The following is a 26,187-nucleotide window of genomic DNA, read 5'->3' on the forward strand; positions in this document are numbered from 1 at the left end:
TCACCATAGCCCGGTGTCAATCCCAAACTAATCCCACTGCCCCACTCTCTCCCCATAGCCCTGTATCAATCCCAAACTAATCCCACTGCCCCACTCTCTCCCCATAGCCCTGTATCAATCCCAAACTAATCCCACTGCAATATTCCAAATAGTCACCCAATTGCGAGGTGTTCTGTGTGTTAACTGAAACCAATGGCTGTGACGCTGGCATTTCTAGGTCGTGTCTGTTTGGGCCCAAAAAATAAAAGTGTAAAAAAGCCTAAAGCATGCTGGGATGTTCATTCCAGAGGGATAGAGCTGAAAAGCAGAGAGGTTGCTGTAAACATTAATAGAAACTTGGTTCGAGTATATATATATATATATTTTTTTTTTTTCCCAATTAAGGGGCAATTTAGTGTGGCCAATTCACCTACCGTGCACATCTTTGGGTTGTGGGGGTGAAACCCACGCAGACACGGGGAGAATGTGCAAACTCTGCACGGACCGTGACCCAGGGCCGGGATCGAACCTGGGACCTTGGAGCCGTGAGGCAGCAGTGTTAACCACTGTGCAACCGTGCCGCCTGATTTGAGCATATTTTAACAATGGGACAGACATTGGAGAAGGTGCAAAAATGATTTACTGGAATGATACCAGAACGGAGAGCTTCCACCCATCAGGGAAGGTTGAACAAGCTGGGGGTCTGTCCTTGGGAAGTCAGAAGACTGAGGGGGTGAGCTGGTGTTTAAATGACCAAAGGTGATGTTGGGGTCGACTCGCTTGCAGACGAGATGATCAATGAGAAAATAAGGCCGTGAGGGAGAAAGGAATAGAGGGTTATATTGGGAGAGTTAGATGTATAGAGATGGGAAGGGATTGATGTGGGGGTGTCAATCGGCATTGGGACCATTGAGCTGGAAGCGCCTCTTTCTGTGCTTTCTATCTTTAGGTAATCCTGACTGGAATTCTCTGGCTGGATTCTCTGATCCCGCGCCACCAGTGAATGGCACGCTGCCTCCTGCTGGCGGGAAACACGCGGACAGGAGACCCCGGAGAATCCCGCCCTCCCCCTGTAATCCCGGGAGATTGGGTGCCGTACCTGGGCTGATTTGGTGGTCAGGACTGGTCGGGCCCGAGTCCACACTCTCTCCTGGATGTCCGAGTGGTCGCGGCTGTGATAGACCCTCTCACACACACTCATCGGCAGGAGGCAGAGCTGGAGACACAGGGACAACACTCCAGACCTCGGCGGCTTCATGGTCCTCACCGCTCAATGTCAGCTGTCTGCACGGTTCTCGGTTTCTCCCTCGGTCGACCCGATCAGTCCGCTCGCTGCGATCAATACTCGGCTGAAGGCAGTAAGTCCTCCCGGTCACGTTTCCAAATCAGCTGCCACCTGGGAGATGATTGTCTGCGCGAGAGAGAAAAACCCGAAAGATGCTGTATCCAAACCATCTGATACCATCGTCAGGATGTCATTCATAGACTCATAAACAGCACAGAAGGAGGATATTCAGGCCATCCTGTCCACACTGGTCATCAAGGATCTGGCTACACTAATCCCATGTCCAATGCTTGGCTATAGCCCCAGGGGTTACGTCAGCCCAAGTGAATATCTAAATATTTCTTCAATGTTACTGGAGTTTCTGACTCAGTCACCCTTTCAGACAGTGAGTTCCAGACCCCCACCACCCTCTGGGCGAAAGTGTTTCTCCTCAGCTCCCCTTTCAGCTTCTACCTTTTACCTTCAATCTACGCCCCCTGGTTATTGACCCGTTTGCAGATGGAAAAGTGTCTTCCTATCGACCCTGTCCATACCCCTCATAATCTTAGATACCTCTATCAGGTCCCCTCCCAAACTTTGCTGGTCCAAGGAAAACAGCCCCAGCCTATCCATCGTTTCCTCATTGCCCAGTCCCTCCATCCCAGGCAGCATCTTAGTGTATCTCTGCACCCTCTCCAGTACAATCACATCCTTCCTATAATGTGGTGACCAGAACAGCACTCCAGTTGCGGCCTAACCAACATTTTTATACAGTTCCAGCCATGACCTTCCCTGGTCTTGTATTCTACACCTCGACTAATAAAGAAAGGCAAGTCTCCCGTATGCCTTCTTATCCACCCATCTGCCTGCCCAGCTACCTTCAGGGATCTGCATGCCAATGCCCCTCTGACCTTCGGTATTTTCCAGGGTCCTACTACTCATAGTGAATCCTTTGACTTGTTAGCCTTTCCCAAGTGCATTACTTCACACTTTTCCAGGTATAATCCCATTTGTCATTGCTCTGCCCACCTGCCTGGTCCATTGATATCCTCCTGAAGTCTCCAGCTAATCTTCTCACTGTTTACCACCCGACCAATAATCATGTCATCCTTGAACCTCTTGATCATACCCCTTTCATTTAAGTCCAAATCATTCATGTACCTCACAAATAGGAAGGGCCCTGGACTCAACCTTGCTCTGTCTTGTCGATGCCCCAGAAGCGGAAAAAGCACAACAAACTCTTCAATAAGCATAGGTCATTGTGACAGAACATCTCGACTTGTCTCGCACAGTGAATCAGAAAGAACACAGGAACAGGAGGAGGCCATTCAGCCCCTCAAGCCAGTTAAATAAAAATAGGAGGAGATCATTTAGCCCCTGGAGTCTGATCTGTATTTCAACTCCATGAAATGCTAGCTTTAGTTTTGAAACATAAATTTGAATTTGACATTTTCAATTGACCTTCATCCTCAACAGCTTTCTGGAGAGAGAGACCCTGTGTGAAGGGGAGAGAGAGTGCTCAGTCTCCACTCCTGCCCTCCCTGCCCCACCCCACCACACGCTTTCTCACCTCACCCTGCAGAACCCCAGCCTGCCCCACCCCACCCTGCCCCACCCCACCCTGCCCCACCCCACCCTGCCCACCCCACACAGCCCCACCCCACCCCACTCATGCACTCACATGCGCACAATCTCACACATACTCGCACTCACACACCCCCACACACACAATCACATACTCACGCTCATACGCTCACACAATAGTGCACTCACATGCTCATACACACCCACTCTCACACCTACTCTCACACACACACTCACGCACACCCACACACACACACACACACTCACACACACCCACACACTCTCACACACACACTCACACACAATCTCACACATACACATTCACACACACACACAATCGCGCACTCACACACTCTCACACTGACACACACACAATCTCGCACTCACGCACACAAACATACACTCACGCACACAAACAGACACACTCACATTCTCACAGGCAGGGCGCTCATACACTCACACTCACACACACCTCACACTCAAATACACATATGCACACTCACACACACGCTCACATCCAATTAACACACACTATACAAACACAGTCACCCACACCATGTACACACATACTCCACATACCACACAATGCACACTCAATTAACATACACTACACAAACACACACACACACTCCACGTATACACATACTCCACACATACTACACAAACACACACGCCACATACACACATGCTTTGCACACACTACAAACACACACATACTCCACACACATACTACGCACACAAATCATGTACACACATACTCCACACATACACACCACATGTACACATACTCCACGCACACTACACACACACATTATTTACACGTATACTCCACATACATTGCACAAACACACACATTCAAGCACACATACTCCACACACACTGCACGCACACTCACAGACTCGCACACTCTGCAGATACACACAATCTCACACACACGCAATCTTGCACTCACACATACAATCTCACGCTCACACACATACACATAAACAGAAATAGTTGCTGATACACTTACACATTAATAGGGTGGAATGTGTTTCGGATTTCTGGTTCTCTGTGTCTATTGAAGACGATCTGTGTCTGTCTTACTCAGTAACTGATTATAGCTCTGGGAAATTCTTTGCTGCTGGTCCACTCTCCCAATGGGGTGACAAATCCACAACACATGGGGAAGTTCTCTGGACGTTGTGGATTCCTTGTTTATTACCTCAAACTTACTGAAAGGGGTGGAGGGGCCGCATGGATTGTACAGTCGGAGCAGAGAACTAATGAGGTCGGATGGGTAACTGGAGTTAAAGGGAGGTCTTGCTCTGCCCCCTAATGGGGCAATGATTTGACTCTTACAGAAACATTGGTGGGGAGGGACAGATCGTCTCCTGTACAGAAACCTGGTTTGAAGATGTCAGAGTGTGTGTTTCACTGACGCCTTGTACTTTGAAATAAGGTTGATTTGAACACCTCACTTGCCCTCTCCTGCCTATGCTTACCTTGTGGAGAGAACACACCTCCAACCAGCACGTAGAGATCACTGAAATGTTGGTCTTTATCTCAAGGTGTTTTAAATACATGAGGATGGACATGATGTTACTCAGCTCTGGTTAGATCCCGTCTGGATTAACTGCGTTTACTTTCAAGTATCTAACTTCATGAATGATAGTCTTTACATCCAGAGGTTTTGAATATAGAAAGGATAAGGGTTCACTGCAGTATACAAAGCTCTGGGTAGACCACTTCCAGGCAGTGGTGGGCACTGGACCAGCCAAATAATGTTGTGACGTTGGAACGTGCGCATACCTTTTTCAGATTCAATTACGGGATGTGAGTGTCGCTGGCTAGGCCAGCATTTATTGCCCACCCCTAATTGCCCTTCAGAAGCTGGTGGTGAGCCGCCTTCTTGAACCGCTGCAGTCCCTGTGATGAAGGTACACCCACTGTGCTGTTAGGGAGGGAGTTCCAGGATTTAGACCCAGTGATGGTGAAGGAACGAGATATTTCCAAGTCAGGGCAGTGAATGGCTTGCAGGGGAACCCAGGGCATGAATGCTTGTGGGCAGGGTGCCAACAAGCAGGGTGCCAACAAGCAGGGTGCCAACAAGCAGGGTGCCAACAAGCAGGGTGCCAACAAGCAGGGTGCCAACAAGAAGGGTGCCAACAAGAAGGGTGCCAACAAGCAGAGTGCCAACAAGCGGGCTGCTTTGTCCTGGATGTTGTTGAGTGATTTTGGGGCTGCACTCATCCGGGAAAGTGGGAGTATTCCATTGCATTCCTTGTAGGTGGTGGACAGGCTTTGGGGGTCAGGAGGTGGGAACTCACCGTAGGATTCCTAGCCATTGACATGTCCTGGTAGCCACAGTATTAATATGGCTAGTCCAGTTCAGTTCCTGACCAATGGTGACCCTCAGGATGTTGTCTGTGAGAGATTCAGTGATAATGATGCCATTGAATGTTAGTGGGAGATGGTTAAATTCTCTCTTATTGGAGATGATCATTGCCTGGCACTTGTGTGGCGTGAATGTAACTTGCCATTTGTCAGCCCCAAGCCTGGATATGTCCAGGCCTTGCTGCATTTGGACATGGCCTGCTTCATTATCATTACCGTGAGGGGGCCTCACGGTAGCATGGTGGTTAGCATCAATGCTTCACAGCTCCAGGGTCCCAGGTTCGATTCCCGGCTGGGTCACTGTCTGTGTGGAGTCTGCACGTCCTCCCCGTGTGTGCGTGGGTTTCCTCCGGGTGCTCCGGTTTCCTCCCACAGTCCAAAGATGTGCGGGTTAGGTGGATTGGCCATGCTAAATTGCCCGTAGTGTAAGGTTAATGGGGGGATTGTTGGGATACGTGGGTTTAAGTAGGGTGATCATTGCTCGGCACAACATTGAGGGCTGAAGGGCCTGTTCTGTGCTGTACTGTTCTATGTTCTATGTTCTATTATGTGAGGAGTCGAGAATGGTGCTGAACATTGTGCAGCCATCCGCAAATCACTTCTGACCCTTTGATGGAAGGGAGGTCTTTAATGAAGCAGCTGAAGATGGCTGGGCCTAGGACACGACCCTGAGGGGCTCCTGCAGTGATGTCCTGGAGCTGGATTGACCTCCAACCACCACAACCATCTTCCTTTGTGCCGGGTGTGACTCCAACCAGCGGAGAGCTCCCCCCTTGATTTCCAGAATATTACCAGGGCTCCAATTGTTAGCTGATCTGAAGAGGTTGCATAAACTAGGTCTATATTCCCTGAAATCTAGAATGTTAAGGGGAGATTTAATTGAGGTCTTTGGGATTTTGAAAGGAATTGATAGAATTCGCAGGAAAAGGGGGAGTCCATTCAGCCCCTCGAGTCTGTGGTTGTCCTGAGCGTGAGCCCAGCCCTGCCCCATCATGGCCTTACTGAAAACTCGCAGTTTTAGAATGAACAATCCATCGTGTGTCAATCACTGATTGTGAGAGTGAGTTCAACCTCTCTCACTTGCTACGTGGAAATGTTTCCTCGTTCTTCTGTTGCAATGACTGGTTCTTATCTTTACACAATGTCCCCTAGTCATGGACCCTGGATATAGTTACTATCGACCCTATCAGTTCTCCTTAATAGCTTGAACATTTTGAACAAATCACCCCTTAATCTTCTAAATTCCATGGCTTAAAAGCCAACCATCTTCCATTGTGTGAGGTATGACTCCAGCAAGTAGAGAGATCATTGCTATTTCGCCTGCGGGTCAGAATCCTGTCTCTGTTTGTTGTTTGTTTAATGTGTGATTATGTAAAATTAGGCTACAGATATTATGACTCGAGAATATTCTGTTCCTGCCAAGATTTTTTTCAAACTGCAGGACAACGTTTTTCTTATTCACTCAGGGATATGAATGTTACTGGCCGCTCTGACATTTATTGAACTGTCTTATAGAATTCACAGTGCAGAAGGAGGCCATTCGGCCCATCAAGTCTGCACCAGCCCTTGGAAAGAGCACCCCTACCTCAGCCCATACGTACCTCCGCCCTATCCCTACACCTCCACCCTATCCCTGTAACCTCAACTAACCTTTTTTGGACACGAAGGGCAATTTAGCACGGACAATCCACCTAACCTGCACCTCTTTGGACTGGGGGGAGGAAACCGGAGCACCCGGAGGAAACCCACGCACACACGGGGAGGACGTGCAGACTTCCGCACAGACAGTTACCCAAGCCGGGAATCGAACCTGGGACCCGGGAGCTGTGAAGCAACTGTGCTAACCACTGTGCCACCGTGCTGCAGTCTTCATGACAACAAAATGGTTTGCTCGGCCATTTCCGAGGGGCAGTTACGGGCTGGCCTTGTTGCTGTGGGTCTGGAGTCACATGTAGGCCAGACAGGGTAAGGACAGCAGATTTCCTGGTCCCTGAAGGACATTAGTCAACCAGATGAGTTTTTCTTTAAAAATGACAATCCTGTGGTCACATGGTCACCACAACAGATGCCAACTTTTAAATTTGAATAATTAATTGAATTTAACTTGGCCAACTACGATGGTGGAATTTGAACTCATGTCTCTGGATCATTAGACCAGGCCTCACGTTTACCAGTCCAGTAACATAGTCATAGAGCTTTACAGCACAAAAAGAGGCCCTTCGGCCCATTGTGTGTGTGCCGGCCATCAAGCTCCTATCTCTTCTAATCCCATTTTCCAGCACTTGATCCGTAGCTTTGTTTGCTGTGGTGCTCCAAGCACTCCCTCTAAATACTTCTTAAATGCTTTGCGGGTTCCCGTTTCTCCCACCCTTTCAGGCAGCGAGTTCCAGAGTCCCACCACCCCCTGGGTGAAAATGTTTTCCCTCAAATCCCCTCTGAACCTCCTGCCCCTTCGCTTAAATCTATGCCCCCTGATATTGACCCCTTTGCGAAGGGAAAAGGTACATTCCTATCCACCCTATCTGTGTCCCTCATAATTTTGTCCACCTCAGTCAGGTTCCCCCTCAGCCTCCTCTGCTCCAGGGAAAACAACCCCAGTCCATCCAATCTCTCTTCATAGCTGAAACTTTCCATCCCAGGCAACATCCTGGTGAATCTCCTCTGAATCTTCTCCAGTCCAATCACATCTTTCCTATTGTTTGATGACCAGAACTGCACCCAGTACTCCAGCTGCAACCTAACCAACTTCTTATATAGCTCCTTCATAACATACCCATGGATGGAGCCATCAGTAAGTGAGCATGGCACCATTATATCATAGAATTTACAGTGCAGAAGGAGGCCATTCGGCCCATCGAGTCTGCACCGGCACCTGGAAAGAGCACCCTACCCAAGGTTAACACCTCCACCCTATCCCCATAACCCAGTAACCCCACCCAACACTAACGGCAATTTTGGACACTAAGGGCAATTTATCATGGCCAATCCATCTAACCTGCACATCTTTGGACTGTGGGAGGAAACCGGAGCACCCGGAGGAAACCTACACAGACACGGAGAAAACATGCAGACTCCACACAGACAGTGACCCAAGCCGGAATCGAACCTGGCACCCTGGAGCTGTGAAGCGATTGTGCTATCCACAATGCTACCGTGCTGCCCACAATAATAATCTTTTATTGTCACAAGTAGGTTTACATTAACACTGCAATGAAGTTACTGTGAAAAGCCCCTAGTCGCCACATTCCAGCGCCTGTTCAGGTAATGAGCTGGTACGGGAATTGAACCCATGCTGCTGGCCTTGTTCTGCATTACAAACCAGCTGTCTAGCCCACTGAGCTAAACCAGATTTAAAATTTTTTTAAAGAATAATCTCAGCTGGTACTGGAATTGAACCCACACTGCTAACCTCACCCTGTAGTATTAGTATTGAGAACTCTCTGTAATTATACCCACATCTCCATGTCACAGTTTAGCCTCTGATGTTAGTTTCTCTGCTGTTTGACCTTTCACATCCTTTGTTCTCTCTGGGGACTGCCATTAACACTCTTTCTCCTTGGTATCTGTGGCCATTAGCACCCGGTTTCTCTGGGTTTCTGTGGCTATGACTCATCTTTCATTCTCACGCCACAGTATAAATATTCCCCACTTTCTCTGTCTGTTAGCTTTGATAAAGAGTCATCGGACTCGAAACGTTAGCTCTTTTCTCTCCTTACAGATGCTGCCAGACCTGCTGAGATTTTCCAGCATTTTTGGGGCAGGCAGTCAGTGCAGGAATCCCCTGTAATTGTCCCCCTCTCGAACAGGTATACCCCTTTGGATACTGTCGGGGGGATAGCCTATCGGGGAAAACAGCAGCAGCCAGAGCATTGGCACTACGGCTGACTCTGATGTTCAGCAGGGAGGGTCAAAGCGCAGAAGAGCAATAGTCATAGGGGACTCTATAGTCAGGGGCACAGATAGGCGCTTCTGTGGACGTGAAAGAGGATGGTATGTTGCCTCCCTGGTGCCAGGGTCCAGGATGTCTCCGAACGGGTAGCGGGCATCCTGAGGGGGGAGGGCAAACAGGCAGAGGTCGTGGTACACATTGGTACTAACGACATAGGAAGGAAGGGGCATGAGGTCCTGCAGCAGGAGGTCAGGGAGCTAGGCAGAAAGTTAAAAGACAGGACCTCTAGGGTTGTAATCTCGGGATTACTCCCTGTGCCATGTGCCAGTGAGGCTAGAAATAGGAAGATAGAGCAGCCAAACATGTGGCTAAACAGCTGGTGTAGGAGGGAGGGTTTCTATTATCTGGACCACTGGGAGCTCTTCAGGGGCAGATGTGACCTGTATAAGGATGGGTTGCATCTAAACTGGAGGGACATAAATATCCTGGCCGCGAGGTTTGCTAGTGTCACACGGGAGGGTTTAAACTAGTATGGCAGGGGGGTGGGTACCGGAGCAATAGGTCAGAAGGTGAAAACATTGAGGGAGAACTAGGGAATAGGGCCAGTATGGCTCTGAGGCAGAGCAGACAGGGAGATGTCGCTGAAAACAGCGGGACTGGTGGCCTGGTGCATATGTTTTAATGCAAGTATTATGGGGAAGACAGATGAGCTTAGAGCTTGGATTGGTACTTGGAACTATGATGTTGTTACCATTACAGAGACTTGGTTGAGGGAAGGACAGGATTGGCAGCGAAACGTTCCAGGATTTAGATGTTTCAGGCGGGATAGAGGGGGATGTAAAAGGGGTGGAGGAGTTGCGCTACTGGTGAGGGAGAATATCACAGCTGTACTACGGGAGGACACCTCAGAGGGTAGCGAGGCTATATGGGTAGAGATCAGGAATAAGAAGGGTGCAGTCACAATGTTGGGGGTTTACTACAGGCCTCCCAACAGCCAGCGGGAGATAGAGGAGCAGATAGGTAGACAGATTTTGGAAAGGAGTAAAAGCAACAGGGTTGTTGTGATGGGAAACTTTAACTTCCCCAATATTGACTGGGATTCACTCAGTGCTAGGGGCTTGGATGGGGCAGAGATTGTAAGGAACATCCAGGAGGGCTTCTTAAAACAATATGTAGATAGGCCAACTAGGGAATATAGAAACCAGCCCCACGGTCACACGGGATCAGAGGTGAGCTGCAAGATGGATACAGAACTGGCTAGGTCATAGAAGGCAGAGAGTAGCAATGGAAGGGTGCTTTTCTGATTGGAGGGCTGTGACTAGTGGTGTTCCACAGGGATCAGTGCTGGGACCTTTGCTGTTCGTAGTATATATAAATGATTTGGAGGAAAATGTAACTGGTCTGATTAGTAAGTTTGCGGACGACACAAAGATTGGTAGAATTGCGGATAGCGATGAGGACTGTCAGAGAATACAACAGGATTTAGGGGCAGCACGGTAGCATTGTGGATAGCACAATCGCTTCACAGCTCCAGGGTCCCAGGTTCGATTCCCGGCTTGGGTCACTGTCTGTGTGGAGTCTGCACATCCTCCCCGTGTGTGCGTGGGTTTCCTCCGGGTGCTCCGGTTTCCTCCCACAGTCCAAAGATGTGCAGGTTAGGTGGACTGGCCATGATAAATTGCCCTTAGTGTCCAAGGTTGCCCTTAGTGTTGAGTGGGGTTACTGGGTTTTCATAGAATTCACAGTGCAGAAGGAGGCCATTTGGCCCATCGAGATGGGGTGAAGTTGTTAACCTTGGGTAGGGTGCTCTTTCCAAGAGCCGGTGCAGACTCGATGGGCTGAATGGCCTCCTTCTGCACTGTAAATTCTATGATTCTATGATTCTATGATTTAGATCGTTTGGAGACTTGGGCGGAGAGATGGCAGATGGAGTTTAATCCGGACAAATGTGAGGTATTGCATTTTGGAAGGTCTAATGCAGGTAGGGAATATACAGTGAATGGTAGAACCCTCAAGAGTATTGACAGTCAGAGAGATCTATATAGAATTTACGGTGCAGAAGGAGGCCATTCGGCCCATCGAGTCTGCACCGGCTCTTAGAAAGAGCACCCTACCCAAGGTCCACACCTCCAAAGGTGCATAGGTCCACAGGTCACTGAAAGGGGCAACACAGGTGGAGAAGGTAGTCAAGAAGGCATACGGCATGCTTGCCTTCATTGGCCGGGACATTGAGAATAAGAATTGGCAAGTCATGTTGCAGCTGTATAGAACCTTAGTTAGGCCACAGTTGGAGGATAGTGTTCAATTCTGGTCGCCACACTACCAAAAGGATGTGGAGGCTTTCGAGAGGGTGCAGAAGAGATTTACTAGGATGTTGCCTGGTATGGAGGGCATTAGCTACGAGGAGAGGGCAGCACGGTAGCATAGTGGTTAGCATCAATGCTTCACAGCTCCAGGGTCCCAGGTTCGGTTCCCGGCTGGGTCACTGTCTGTGCGGAGTCTGCACGTCCTCCCCGTGTGTGCGTGGGTTTCCTCCGGGTGCTCCGGTTTCCTCCCACAGTCCAAAGATGTGCGGGTTAGATGGATTGGCCATGCTAAATTGCCCGTAGTGTCCTAAAGGGTAAGATTAAGGGGGAGTTGTTGGGTTACGGGTATAGGGTGGATACGTGAGTTTGAGTGGGGTGATCATTGCTCGGCACAACATCGAGGGCCAAAGGGCTTGTTCTGTGCTGTACTGTTCTAAATTCTAGAGAGGTTGAATAAACTCGGTTTGTTCTCACTGGAACGACGGAGGTTGAGGGGCGACCTGATAGAGGTCTACAAAATTATGAGGGACATAGACAGAGTGGATAGTCAGAGACTTTTTCCCGGGATAGAGGGGTAAATCACTAGGGGGCATAGGTTTAAGGTGTGAGGGGCAAGGTTTAGAGGAGATGTACAAGGGAAGTTTTTTTACACAGAGGGTAGTGGGTGCCTGGAACTCGCTGCCGGAGGAGGTGGTGGAAGCAGGGACGGTAGTGACGTTTAAGGGGCATCTTGACAAATACATGAATAGGATGGGAATAGAGGGATACGGACCCAGGAAGTGTAGAAGATTTTAGTTTAGACAGGCAGCATGGTCGGCACGGGCTTGGAGGGCTGAAGGGCCTGTTCCTGTGCTGTACTTTTCTTTGTTCTTTTGTTCTTTGTTCATTTTCTCTTTCGTTTCAGATTCCAGCATCCGCAGTAATTTACTTTTACCTCAGTAATTATAGTTACATTAAACCAGCGAGTAGGCAGACTCTGGATAATTCAATAGGGTGAGGGACAGAATTTAACTTCATATCCCTTTTGACTGGAATCTATCCTTAAATAATCACTGGATAGTTCATATGGATACCAGTTGTGAGGCTGAAGATATTCTGCATCCATAGTTTGCTGTTTGGAAGGTCCATGAACAAAACCTTTGAAAGCTAAGTGTGATCCCAAAGGATGACAGGTGAATATCAAATATATTGCCTCATGTTAGAGGGAAATGTAAACATGGTTTCAATCTAATAGTTAATAAGGGACTTTGACTCGTCCAATAAATACTGGAATGGTCAATCTTTTGTATTCATTATGATCATTGCTGATCATCCAACTCAATAGCCTAATCCCGCTTTCCCCCCATATCCTTTGAGCCCCTTCGTGCAAAGTGCCATATCTAACTGCTTCTTTAAACCATGCAATGTTTTGGATTCAGCTACTTTCTGTGGTAATGAATTCCACAGGCCGACCAATCTCTGGATGAAGAAATGTCTCTTCATCTCAGTCCTACATGGTCTACCCTGAATCCTCAGACTTTGACCCCCGATTCTGGACAACCCCCAACTTCGGGAACATCCTTCCTACATCTACCCTGTCTAGTCCTGTTAGAATTTTATAGGTTTCTATGAGACCCCCCCTCTCATTCTTCTGAACTCCAGCGAATACAATCCTTCCCAATTCAATCGCTCCTTGTGCATCAATCCCACTATCCCTGGGATCAATCTGGTAAACCTTTGCTGCACTCCCTCAAGAGCAAGAACATCCTCATTCCCAGAGGAGACCAAAACGGCACATGATACTCCAGGTGTGTCCTCACCAAGGCCATGTATGATTGCAGCAAGACATCCCTGCTCCTGTACTCCAATCCTCTCGCTATGAAGGCCAACATGCCATTTGCCTTCTTTACCGCCTGCTGCACCTGCATGCTTACCTTCAGTGACTGGTGTACGAGGACACCCAGGTCTTGTTGCATGTTCCTCGCTCCTGACTTATGGCCATTCAGATAATAGTCTGCCTTCACGTTCTTACATTTTTTAAAGAGTACCCAATTTATTTTATCCAATTAAGGGGCAATTTAGCGTGGCCAATCCACCTAGCCTGCACATCTTTTGGGTTGTGGGGGCGAAACCCATGCAAACATGGGGAGAATGTGCAAACTCCACACGGATAATGACCCAAGACCGGGATCGAACCTGGGACCTCGGCGCTGTGAGGCAGTAGTGCTAACCCACCGCGTCACCGTGCTGACCTTGACTTCTTGTTTTTTTCTACCAAAGTGGACAACCTCACATTTATCCAAATTATACCATTTGTAACTCCTCAGTCCATGTCTAAACACAGACCTGGACAATATCCAGATTTGGGCTGACAAATAACGAGTAACATTCGTGCCACACAAGTGCCAGGCAATGACCATCTCCTACAAGAGAGGATCTAACTATCTCCTATTAACATTCAATGGCATTATCATCACAGAGCGCCCCCCCCCCCCTCCCCCCCCCCCCCCCCCCCCCCACAGTCAACATCCTGGGGGTTACCATTGACCAGAAGCTGAACTGGACTAGCCAGATAAATACTGTAGCTACAAGAGCAGATCAAAGACTTGGCATTCCGCAGAGAGTAACTCATCTCCTGACCCCCCAAAGCCTGTCCACCATCTACAAGGCACAAGCCATGAGTGTAATGGAAAACTCTCCACTTGCCTGGATGAGTGCAGCTCCAACAACACTCAAGAAGCTCAACACCATCCAGGACAAAGCAGCCGCTTGATTGCTCCCCTTCCACAGACATTCACTCCCTCCACCACTGACGAACAGTGGCAGCCGTGAGTACCATCTACAAGATGCATTGCAGTAACTCACCAAGGTTCCTTAGACAGCACCTTCCAAACCCATGACCACCACCATCTAGAAGGACAAGAGCAGCAGATAACTGGGAACCCCACCACCTGGAGGTTCCCCTCCAAGTCATTCACCATCCTGACTTGGAAATGTATCGCCGTTCCTTCACTGTCGCTGGGTCAACATCCTGGAACTCCCTCCCTAACAGCACAGTGGGTGTGCCTACACCACAGGGACTGCAACGGTTCAAGAAGGCAGCTCACCGCCACCTTCTAAGGGCAACTAGGAATGGGCAATAAATGCTGGTCTCACCAACGTTGTCCATATCCTCTCCAAAACCTCACCATCATCTCTTACCCATCCCCTCCCTGCTCAGCCTTCCCCTCTCCCTCACCATCCCTTCATCCCATCCCCTCCCCCTCCCTCACCGTCCCCTCCACTCTCACCCCCTCCCCTCAACATCCATTCCTCCCCACCCTCTCCCCTCTCACCATCCCTTCATCCCATCCCCCCTCCCTCACCATCCCCTCCCCTCAACATCCATTCCTCCGCACCCTCTCCCTCACCATCCCTTCATCCCATCCCCTCCCCCTCCCTCACAGTCCCCTCCACTCTCACCCCTCCCCTCAACATCCATTCCTCCCCACCCTCTCCCCTCTCACCATCCCTTCATCCCATCCCCCCTCCCTCACCATCCTCTCCCCTCAACATCCATTCCTCTGCACCCTCTCCCCTCTCTCACCATCCTTTCATCCCATCCCCCTCTCCCTCACCATCCCCTCCCCTCAACATCCATTCCTCCGCACCCTCTCCCCTCTCTCACCATCCTTTCATCCCATCCCCCCCTCCCTCACCATCCCTTCATCCCATCCCCCCCCCTCCCTCACCATCCCCTCCCCATAACATCCATTCCTCCCCACCCTCTCCCCTCTCTCACCATCCTTTCATCCCATCCCCCCCTCCCTCACCATCCCCTCCCCTCAACATCCATTCCTCCCCATCCTCTCCCCTCTCTCACCATCCTTTCATCCCATCCCCCCCTCCCTCACCATCCCCTCCCCTCAACATCCATTCCTCCCCATCCTCTCCCCTCTCACCATCCTTTCATCCCATCCCCCCCCTCCCTCACCATCCCTTCATCCCATCCCCCCCCTCCCTCACCATCCCCTCCCCTCAACATCCATTCCTCCCCATCCTCTCCCCTCTCTCACCATCCCTTCATCCCATCCCCCCCTCCCTCACCATCCCCTCCCCTCAACATCCATTCCTCCGCACCCTCTCCCCTCTCTCACCATCCTTTCATCCCATCCCCCCCTCCCTCACCATCCCCTCCCCTCAACATCCATTCCTCCCCATCCTCTCCCCTCTCACCATCCTTTCATCCCATCCCCCCCCTCCCTCACCATCCCTTCATCCCATCCCCCCTCCCTCACCATCCCCTCCCCTCAACATCCATTCCTCCCCACCCTCTCCCCTCTCACCATCCCTTCATCCCATCCCCCCTCCCTCACCATCCTTTCATCCCATCCCCCCCTCCCTCACCACCCTCTTCCCTCAACATCCATTCCTCCGCACCCTCTCCCCTCTCTCACCATCCCTTCATCCCATCCCCCCCTCCCTCACCATCCCCTCCCCTCAACATCCATTCCTCCCCACCCTCTCCCCTCTCTTACCAACCCCACCCCTTTTCCTCACTATCCCCTGCCCACTCCTCCCACCTCCCTCCCCTCCTCCCGTCTCCCTTACCATGCCCTCCTCACCCTCCCCTCTTCCCCACGCCTCCCCTCACCGTTCACCGCATTCCCTCGCCTCCCCTCTCCCTCACCATCCAGTCCTCCCACCCCTCTCCTCATCTTTCCCCATCCCCTCCTCCCCCTCACCATCCCCTCCTCCCCCTCACCATCCCCTCCTCCCCCTCACCATCCCACATCTCCACCTCCTCTCCTCTCCCTCACCATTCCCTCCTCTCCACCCCCTCCCCTCCGCTCAAACCCTCCCCTCACCATCGCGCTGCCCTGCTCTGGGTTCCAGAGGTAGAGGGAGGGAGGGAGGGAGGAGAGTCTGAGACAGATTGAGAGATGCTGGCTCGGATGTATCTGAGTGTCGGTGCATTGCCTGACGGATATTCCAGCCGGGAATGTGTCCCAGCTGCGGGAAGCCAAGAGATGGAAATCCTGGCTGTAGGATTTTCTCACTTGGAAATTTCCCAAGATGTTAAATCTCACCTCCTGCCCCGTTATTACCCTACTGGCCTCAATTGGACAGAGGCCATTACATACTCATGCATATCACCAACTTTATTTCCTGAATGTTTACCCTTGCTGTGTGTGATTACTCGACTTGAATTCCTTCAGTGCTTGGTAAACACATTCTGCGATGCTGTGGGTCTCGGGGTTACAAAGAAAACACTTACCGGGAGGAGGAGGCCTCCATCCATAATCTGCAGTGTGCAGCTGATGGTGTTACAGATCTGGTGTGTCCACAGGAGACTGTGGCAGGAGAATCTGCCTAACTCCCTCTGTCCCTCTCTCCCTAACTTTCTGTCCCTCTCTCCTGCTCCCTGTCTCCCTAGCCCTCTGCCCTGCTCCCTCTCTCTCTATTCCTCTATCTTGCTCCCTCTCTCTATTTCTCTCCTGTGCCCTGTCTCCCTATTCCTGCCTCTTGCTCCCTGTCTCCATATCTCTCTCTCTGTGACTCTGTCTGTCCTGCTCCCGCTATCTCTTGCTCCCCAATCCTATCTCCGTCCCATTCCCTGCATTTCTTGCAATCTCTATTTCTATTTACACCTGTCTCTCTCTCTCTCTCTCTCGCTCCCTATACTTTCTCTCTACCTGTACGTCACTTATACTATCTTATACTAACAGCATCACTCTCCCACCTGCAATCTGGCGCTTCCCATTTACCATCCTTATTGTCTCCTCTCTCTCGTTCTCGACCGCCCTCCCCCTGCCCGTCTGCTCCCTCCTCCTCCCTCTGCCCGCTCAGCTCTGTTTCTCCTCCTGCTGTACCATCCTCCTGTGCAGGTGAGTCAGGAAGCAACACTTAAGGGCCTCGAACTCTACACCGGGGAGTAACTGCGATCGAGGGAAATGACATCAGAGATGGCCGATAAATCTTTCTTGCCTCAGGGTGTAATCGCAGAGTTACACTGTTCATACCAAACACTGCTGGGTGTGGCATTATAACTGGCTCAAAACACTGTGCTGCCAGAGGGAGAGGTGCAAAGACTATCCAAACATTTCAACGGCATTCACTCCCTAACCTTCGAGAAATTTCTTCAACTTTTATTTTAACTGTTTTTTGACCACGACAAGGTAAGAGATATCAAACACAGGGTGCTGGAGACATCCTCCAGGTATGGCATGGGGTTCGATACAGAGTAAAGCTCCCTCTACACTGTCCCCATCAAACTCTCCCAGGACAGGTACAGCACGGGGTTAGATACAGAGTAAAGCTCCCTCTACACTGTCCGCATCAAACACTCCCAGGACAGGTACAGCACGGGGTTAGATACAGAGTAAAGCTCCCTCTACTCTGTCCCCATCAAACACTCCCAGGACAGGTACAGCACGGGGTTAGATACAGAGTAAAGCTCCCTCTACACTGTCCCCATCAAACACTTCCAGGACAGGTACAGCATGGGGTTAGATACAGAGTAAAGCTCCCTCTACTCTGTCCCCATCAAACACTCCCAGGGCAGGTACAGCACAGGGATAGATACAGAGTAAAGCTCCCTCTACACTGTCCCCATCAAATACTCGCAGGACAGGTACAGCACGGGGTGAGATACAGAGTAAAGCTCCCTCTACACTGTCCCATCAAACACTCACAGGTACTGCACGGTGTTAGATACAGAGTAAAGCTCCATCTACACTGTCCCCATCAAACACTTCCAGGACAGGTACAGCACGGGGTTAGATACAGAGTAAAGCTCTCTCTACACTGTCCCCATCAAACACTCGCAGGACAGGTACAGCACAAGGTTAGATGCAGAGTAAACCTCCCACTATACTGTCCCCATCAAACGCTCCCAGGACAGATGTGGTGGTATGATTAACATAGCTGCCTGCCATTGGTGCAGAACACCGGCTTACTATTGGCCCTGGTCGGTCATGTGCCTATCGACCGATTGGTTGAGACCAGTCATGTGACGGCTCCCCGATTGGTCGAGAGGCTGAGTTAACCCCGCCTCCAGGGCGAGGTATAAATACCCAGTACACCCGGCGGTCGTCCATTTACTGTAGTCGACCGCAGGGCTAACATTTAGCTTATTAAAGCCTAACTTTTGTACAGCAACTCGTCTCGCGTTCAATTGATGGTTCATCAATTTAATAAGCTAGAATTTTGAAGATGGAGCTCCGGATCAAGCCCGAATGCCTCCGTATCAGCCCGCAAACTCAGAACGCTTCAGAAATCTTCAAACATTGGCTGGCATGTTTCGATGGTTACCTGGCGACCGCAAACAGCCCCCCCACCATGGCACAGAAGCTTCACATCCTCCACTCCAGCGTGGGCACGGCGGCCTACGTGATGATTGCGGAGGAGAAAGATTACGACGCGGCTGAAAGGACAGTTTCTTAAACCGGTAAACAGAGTACTCGCCCGACATCTGCTGGCTACCAGACAACAGCTCCCCGGTGAGTCATTAGACCAATTTTACCAGGCCCCCGCTGTCCTGGGGAGGAATTGCTCCTGCCTCCAAGTTTCAGCCACTGAGCACATGGAACTTCTGATCAGAGACGCTTACGTGGCTGGGATGCAGTCCGCCGCTATCCGCCAGCGGATGCTGGAGAAAGACGACCTCAGCTTAACTGAGGCACGGACTCTATCCACCTCCCTGGAGGTCGCCGATTTAAACGCCCGCGCCTATGTCTCCAGCCGCGCTGCACCACCCTGGGCCTCCTGGCACGCTTCCCCACCGCCATCCGCCGCTCCCGACCTCCCTCAGGCCTGCGCCGCAGGACGCCCCAACAAGTCCACGGGGCCCCGCTGCTATTTCTGTGGGTTCGCGAAACACCCTCGCCCGAGCTACCCAGCCCGCTCCACCCTCTGTAAGAGCTGCGGGAAGAAGGGCCACTTTTCGACGGTCTGCCAGGCCAAATCCCCCCCCTCTGGGCCTTTTCGGGCCCTTCCAGCACACCGCGTCAATCTCTCCCCCCCCGCCCCCGGGCCCCTGCGCCCGACCTGCACGCCTCCCCCCCTCCTCCGGGCCCTTCCGGGCCCTTCCAGCGCACCGTGCAAATCTCTCCCCCCCGCCCCCGGGCCCCTGCGCCTGGCCTGCACGCCTCTCTGCCCCCGCTCTCAGCCCGCCGGCACCGCTAACCCCGACCCCAGCAACCACGAGAGCCCCGTGGGCGCCGCCATCTTGGGCCCCGGGCGCCACGTGCGGGTCCTGGGCGTCGCCATCTTGGGGCGCCGACTCCACGTGCGGGTCCTGGGCGGCGCCATCTTGGGGCGCCGACTCCACGTGCGGGTCCTGGGCGGCGCCATCTTGGGGCGCCGACTCCACGTGCGGGTCCTGGGTGCCGCCATCTTGGGGCCTCGACTCCACGTGCGGATCCTGATCGCCGCCATCGTGGGCCCCGGGCGCCACGTGCGGGTCCTGGGTGCCGCCATCTTGGGGCGCCGACTCCACGTGCGGGTCCTGGGCGGCGCCATCTTGGGGCGCCGACTCCACGTGCGGGTCCTGGGCGCCGCCATCTTGGGGCCCCGAATCCACGTGCGGGTCCTGGGCACCGCCATCCTGGACTGGCACACAATGTCCTGCCAGCACCTACTCGGCCGACGACGACTACGACGATGGTTCTTCTCCACGGCTCGCGGCCATTCAACTCGATCAGTCACGGCCACGCACGCTCGCCAAAACAACGACGCTGATCCACCTCAACGGCCACGAGACGGGCTGCCTGCTGGAATCCGGGAGCACGGAAAGCTTCGTTCACCCTGCCATGGTAAGACGCTGCGCGCTCCCTGTCCATCCTGTAAAACACAAAATCGGGTTAGCCTCAGGTTCGCACTCCGTCCGCATCACCGGCTGCTGCATCGCGGACCTCACGATCCAAGGGAAGGTTTTTAAAAATTATAAATTCCTTGTCCTCCCTGACCTTTGCGCACCGGCACTCCTAGGACTGGATTTCCAGTGTAACCTGCAGAGCTTGACCTTTCAATTCGGCGGCCCTATACCCCCCCTCACTGTCTGCAGCCTCGCGTCCCTCAAAGTGGACCCCCCCCTCCTTGTTTGCTAATCTTACCCCCGATTGCAAACCCATCGCCACACGGAGCAGACGGTACAGAGCCCAGGACCGGACCTTCATCAGGTCCGAGGTCCAGAGGCTGCTGAAGGAAGGGGTCATCGAGGGCAGCAACAGTCCCTGGCGAGCCCAAGTGCTGGTGGGCTGGACTGGGGAGAAAAACCGGATGGTCATCGACTATAGCCAGACCATCAACCGGTTTACGCAACTGGACGCATATCCTCTCCCCCGTATTTCCGCCATGGTAAACGAGATCGCGAAATACAAGGTCTTCTCCACGGTGGACCTCAAGTCCGCCTATCACCAGCTCCCCATCCGCGCGAGTGACCGCAAGTACACCGCGTTCGAGGCTGATGGGCGCCTCTACCACTTCCTCAGGGTTCCATTCGGTGTCACAAATGGGGTCTCGGTCTTCCAACGGGAGATGGACTAAATGGTCGACAAGTACGGATTACAGGCTACCTTCCCGTACCTCAATAATGTCACCATCTGCGGCCACGACCAGCAGGACCATGACGCCAACCTCCAGAAATTCCTCCAAACCGCAAAACTCCTTAACCTCACTTATAATAAGGATAAGTGCGTGTTTAGCACCGACCGCCTCGCCATCCTCGGCTACGTAATGCGTAACGGAGTGATAGGCCCCGACCCCGAACGCATGCGCCCCCGATGGAACTCCCTCTCCCAATACCCTCAAATCCCTCAAACGCTGCCTGGGTTTCTTCGCTTACTACGCCCAATGGGTTCCCAACTACGCTGACAAGGCCCGTCCCCTCATTCAAACCACCACCTTCCCGCCGTTGACAGAGGCCTGCCAGGCCTTTAGCCGCATCAAAGCGGACATCGCAAAGGCCAAGATGCGCGCCATCGATGAGTCCCTCCCCTTCCAGGTCGAGAGCGACGCATCAGAAGTAGCTCTGGCGGCCACCCTGAACCAAGCGGGCAGACCCGTGGCCTTCTTCTCCAGAACCCTCCAGGCTTCCGAACTCCGCCACCCCTCTGTGGAAAAGGAAGCCCAGGCCATAGTCGAAGCCGTGCGACATTGGAGGCACTATTTGGCCGGCAAGAGGTTTACCCTCCTCACAGACCAACGGTCAGTAGCCTTCATGTTCGATAATGCACAGAGGGGCAAGGTTAAGAACGACAAGATCTTACGGTGGCGGATCGAGTTGTCCACGTACAACTATGAGATCTTGTATCATCCTGGGAAGCTCAATGAGCCTCCTGATGCCCTGTCCCGCGGTACCTGCGCCAGCGCGCAGATAGACCGCCTCCGCTCCCTCCATGCGGACCTCTGCCATCCAGGGGTGACCCGTTTTTACCATTTCATAAAGGCCCGCAACCTGCCTTTCTCCATCGAGGAAGTCAGGTCAGTAACCCGTGACTGCCACATCTGCACAGAGTGCAAACCGCACTTCTACCTCCCCGAGCGCGCACATCTGATCAAAGCATCCCGCCCCTTCGAACGTCTCAGCATTGACTTCAAGGGGCCCCTTCCCTCTAGCAACCGCAACATTTACTTCCTGACGGTAATCGACGAATACTCCCGCTTCCCCTTCGCCATTCCCTGCCCCGACATGACCACATCGACCGTCATTAAGCCCTCCTCTCCATCTTCTCACTGTTCGGTTACCCCGCATACATACATAGCGATCGGGGGTCCTCATTTATGAGCGACGAGCTGCGTCAATTCCTGCTCAACAGGGGCATTGCCTCTAGCAGGACGACCAGCTATAACCCCCGGGGTAACGGACAGGTCGAGCGGGAGAATGGTACCGTCTGGAAGACCATACTACTGGCCCTCCGGTCCAGAGATCTCCCTATTTCCCGATGGCAAGAGGTGATCCCCGATGCCCTACATTCTCTCCGCTCACTCCTCTGTACCGCAACAAATCAGACACCTCATGAATGTCTTCTTGTTTTCCCCAGGAAGTCGTCCTCCGGATTCCCTCTCCCGACGTGGCTGGCCGCCCCCGGACCCATCTTGCTCCGGAAGCATGTGCGGGTGCACAAGTCCGACCCGTTGGTGGAACAAGTCCAGTTACTCCACGCCAACCCGCAGTACGCGTATGTGGAGTACCCCGACAGTCGGCAGGACACGGTCTCCCTCCGGGACCTGGCACCCGCCGGCGTGTGGCCTTCCCCCCTTCACCACAGACCTCCCCTCCTGTTTTTTTGCCCCCAGCGCCCCACCCAGGCCACCCCTTCCCCATCCATGGCGTTTCCACCACCAGCCCGGGTGACGGAGACTGTTCAAGGACCATCGATCCCGGACTCCAGGACATCAGCGGAACCACCACCATCGGCTGAACCAATGTCCCCAACTCCACTGCGGCGGTCTGCCAGAACGTCAAGGGCAACGAAAAGCCTGATCGAGTCTATTTGTCAACAACACCATGGACCTTGTATGGACAATATGTACAATTGTTAAATGTCTGGGCCAGTGGGAAGGCAAACATTTTTTTACCTTCTCTGGCTGCTACTCATACCACCAGTCCCCCCCCCCCCACCACCAAGCTCTCGTTGATACACCCCCATACCGGCTTCTTTCTCCGCAAGGGGTAAATGTGGTGGTATGATTAACATAGCTGCCTGACATTGGTGCAGAACACCGGCTTACCATTGGCCCTGGTCGGTCCTGTGCCTCTCGACCGATTGGTTGAGACCAGTCATGTGACGGCCCCCCAATTTGTCGAGAGGCTGACTTAACCCAGCCTCCAGGCCGAGGTATAAATACCCAGTACGCCCGGCGGTCGTCCATTTACTGTAGTCGACCGCAGGGCTAACATCTAGTTATAAAAGCCATACTATTGTACAGCAACTCGTCTCGCGTTCAATTGATGGTTCATCACCAGGTACAGCACGGGGTTAGATACAGAGTAAAGCTCCCTCTACACTGTCCCCATCAAACACTCCCAGGACAGGTACAGCACGGGGTTAGATACAGAGTAAAGCTCCCCCTACACTGTCCCCATCAAACACTCCCAGGACAGGTACAGCACAGGGTTAGATACAGAGTAAAGCTCCCTCTACACTGTCCCATCAAACACTCCCAGGACAGGTACAGCACGGGGTTAGATACAGAGTAAAGCTCCCTTAACACTGTCGTCATCAAATACTCCCAGGACAGGTACAACACGGGATTCGATACAGAGTAAAGCTTCCTCTACACTTCCCATGAAACACTCCCAGGACTTGTACAGCGCGGGGTTAGATACAGAGTAAAGCTCCCTCTACACTGTTCCCATCAAACGCTCCCAGGACAGGTACAGCGCTGGGTAATATGCAGAGTAAAGCTCTCTCTACACTGTCCACATCAAACACTCCCAGGACAGGTACAGCACAGGGTTAGATACAGAGTAAAGCTCCCTCTACACTGTCCCCATCAAACACTCGCAGGACAGGTACAGCACGGGGTTAGATACAGAGTAAAGCTCCCTCTACACTGTCCCCATCAAACAATCCCAGGACAGGTACAGCACGGGGTTAGATACAGAGTAAAGCTCCCTCTACACTGTCCCCATCAAACACTCCCAGGACAGGTACAGCACGGGGTTAGATACAGAGTAAAGCTACCTCTACACTGTCCCGATCAAACACTCCCAGGGCAGATACATCACGGGGTTTGATACAGAGTTAAGCTCCCTCTACACTGTCCCCGTCAAACACTCCCAGGGCAGGTACAGCACGGGGTTAGATACAGAGTAAATCTCCCTCTACACTGTCCCATCAAACACTCCCAGGACAGGTACAGCACGGGGTTAGATACAGAGTAAAGCTCCCTTGACACTGTCGTCATCAAATACTCCCAGGACAGGTACAACACGGGATTCGATACAGAGTAAAGCTTCCTCTACACTTCCCATGAAACACTCCCAGGACTTGTACAGCGCGGGGTTAGATACAGAGTAAAGCACCCTCTACACTGTTCCCATCAAACGCTCCCAGGACAGGTACAGCGCTGGGTTATATGCAGAGTAAAGCTCTCTCTACACTGTCCACATCAAACACTCCCAGGACAGGTACAGCACAGGGTTAGATACAGAGTAAAGCTCCCTCTACACTGTCCCCATCAAACACTCGCAGGACAGGTACAGCACGGGGTTAGATACAGAGTAAAGCTCCCTCTACACTGTCCCCATCAAACAATCCCAGGACAGGTACAGCACGGGGTTAAATACAGAGTAAAGCTCCCTCTACACTGTCCCCATCAAACACTCCCAGGACAGGTACAGCACGGGGTTAGATACAGAGTAAAGCTACCTCTACACTGTCCCGATCAAACACTCCCAGGGCAGATACATCACGGGGTTTGATACAGAGTTAAGCTCCCTCTACACTGTCCCCATCAAACACTCCCAGGGCAGGTACAGCACGGGGTTAGATACAGAGTAAATCTCCCTCTACACTGTCCCATCAAACACTCCCAGGACAGGTACAGCACAAGGTTAGATGCAGAGTAAACCTCCCACTATACTGTCCCCATCAAACGCTCCCAGGACAGATGTGGTGGTATGATTAACATAGCTGCCTGCCATTGGTGCAGAACACCGGCTTACTATTGGCCCTGGTCGGTCATGTGCCTATCGACCGATTGGTTGAGACCAGTCATGTGACGGCTCCCCGATTGGTCGAGAGGCTGAGTTAACCCCGCCTCCAGGGCGAGGTATAAATACCCAGTACACCCGGCGGTCGTCCATTTACTGTAGTCGACCGCAGGGCTAACATTTAGCTTATTAAAGCCTAACTTTTGTACAGCAACTCGTCTCGCGTTCAATTGATGGTTCATCAATTTAATAAGCTAGAATTTTGAAGATGGAGCTCCGGATCAAGCCCGAATGCCTCCGTATCAGCCCGCAAACTCAGAACGCTTCAGAAATCTTCAAACATTGGCTGGCATGTTTCGATGGTTACCTGGCGACCGCAAACAGCCCCCCCACCATGGCACAGAAGCTTCACATCCTCCACTCCAGCGTGGGCACGGCGGCCTACGTGATGATTGCGGAGGAGAAAGATTACGACGCGGCTGAAAGGACAGTTTCTTAAACCGGTAAACAGAGTACTCGCCCGACATCTGCTGGCTACCAGACAACAGCTCCCCGGTGAGTCATTAGACCAATTTTACCAGGCCCTCGCTGTCCTGGGGAGGAATTGCTCCTGCCTCCAAGTTTCAGCCACTGAGCACATGGAACTTCTGATCAGAGACGCTTACGTGGCTGGGATGCAGTCCGCCGCTATCCGCCAGCGGATGCTGGAGAAAGACGACCTCAGCTTAACTGAGGCACGGACTCTATCCACCTCCCTGGAGGTCGCCGATTTAAACGCCTGCGCCTATGTCTCCAGCCGCGCTGCACCACCCTGGGCCTCCTGGCACGCTTCCCCACCGCCATCCGCCGCTCCCGACCTCCCTCAGGCCTGCGCCGCGGGACGCCCCAACAAGTCCACGGGGCCCCGCTGCTATTTCTGTGGGTTCGCGAAACACCCTCGCCTGCGCTGCCCAGCCCACTCCGCCCTCTGTAAGAGCTGCGGGAAGAAGGGCCACTTTTCGACGGTCTGCCAGGCCAAATCCCCCCCCTCTGGGCCTTTTCGGGCCCTTCCAGCGCACCGTGCAAATCTCTCCCCCCCGCCCCCGGGCCCCTGCGCCCGGCCTGCACGCCTCCCCCCCTCCTCCGGGCCCTTCCGCGCCCTTCCAGCGCACCGTGCAAATCTCTCCCC

The 26,187-nt window shown here is 52.4% G+C and overlaps 2 protein-coding genes across 2 annotated transcripts in view; one reads left to right on the forward strand and one right to left on the reverse strand.

The window, feature by feature from the left end:
- Window positions 1–16,724, reverse strand: part of LOC119963810 (matrix metalloproteinase-21-like) — a 56,752-nt gene extending 40,028 nt beyond the window's left edge. The window contains exons 1-2 of the mRNA XM_038793115.1: window positions 16,635–16,724; window positions 1,079–1,390 (exon numbers count right to left, since the gene is read on the reverse strand). Coding sequence (XP_038649043.1) covers window positions 1,079–1,237 — 159 coding nt within the window. The 5' untranslated portion in view covers window positions 1,238–1,390; window positions 16,635–16,724. The remainder of the gene's footprint in view (window positions 1–1,078; window positions 1,391–16,634) is intronic.
- The window catches only part of hspa12b (heat shock protein 12B), an 88,292-nt gene continuing 78,404 nt past the window's right edge, over window positions 16,300–26,187 (forward strand). The window contains exon 1 of the mRNA XM_038792937.1: window positions 16,300–16,401. Within this exon, the coding sequence (XP_038648865.1) occupies window positions 16,300–16,401 (102 nt within the window). The remainder of the gene's footprint in view (window positions 16,402–26,187) is intronic.

Source organism: Scyliorhinus canicula, chromosome 3 (assembly GCF_902713615.1).
Source record: "Scyliorhinus canicula chromosome 3, sScyCan1.1, whole genome shotgun sequence".
In the NCBI taxonomy this organism is placed as follows: Eukaryota; Metazoa; Chordata; class Chondrichthyes; order Carcharhiniformes; family Scyliorhinidae; genus Scyliorhinus; species Scyliorhinus canicula.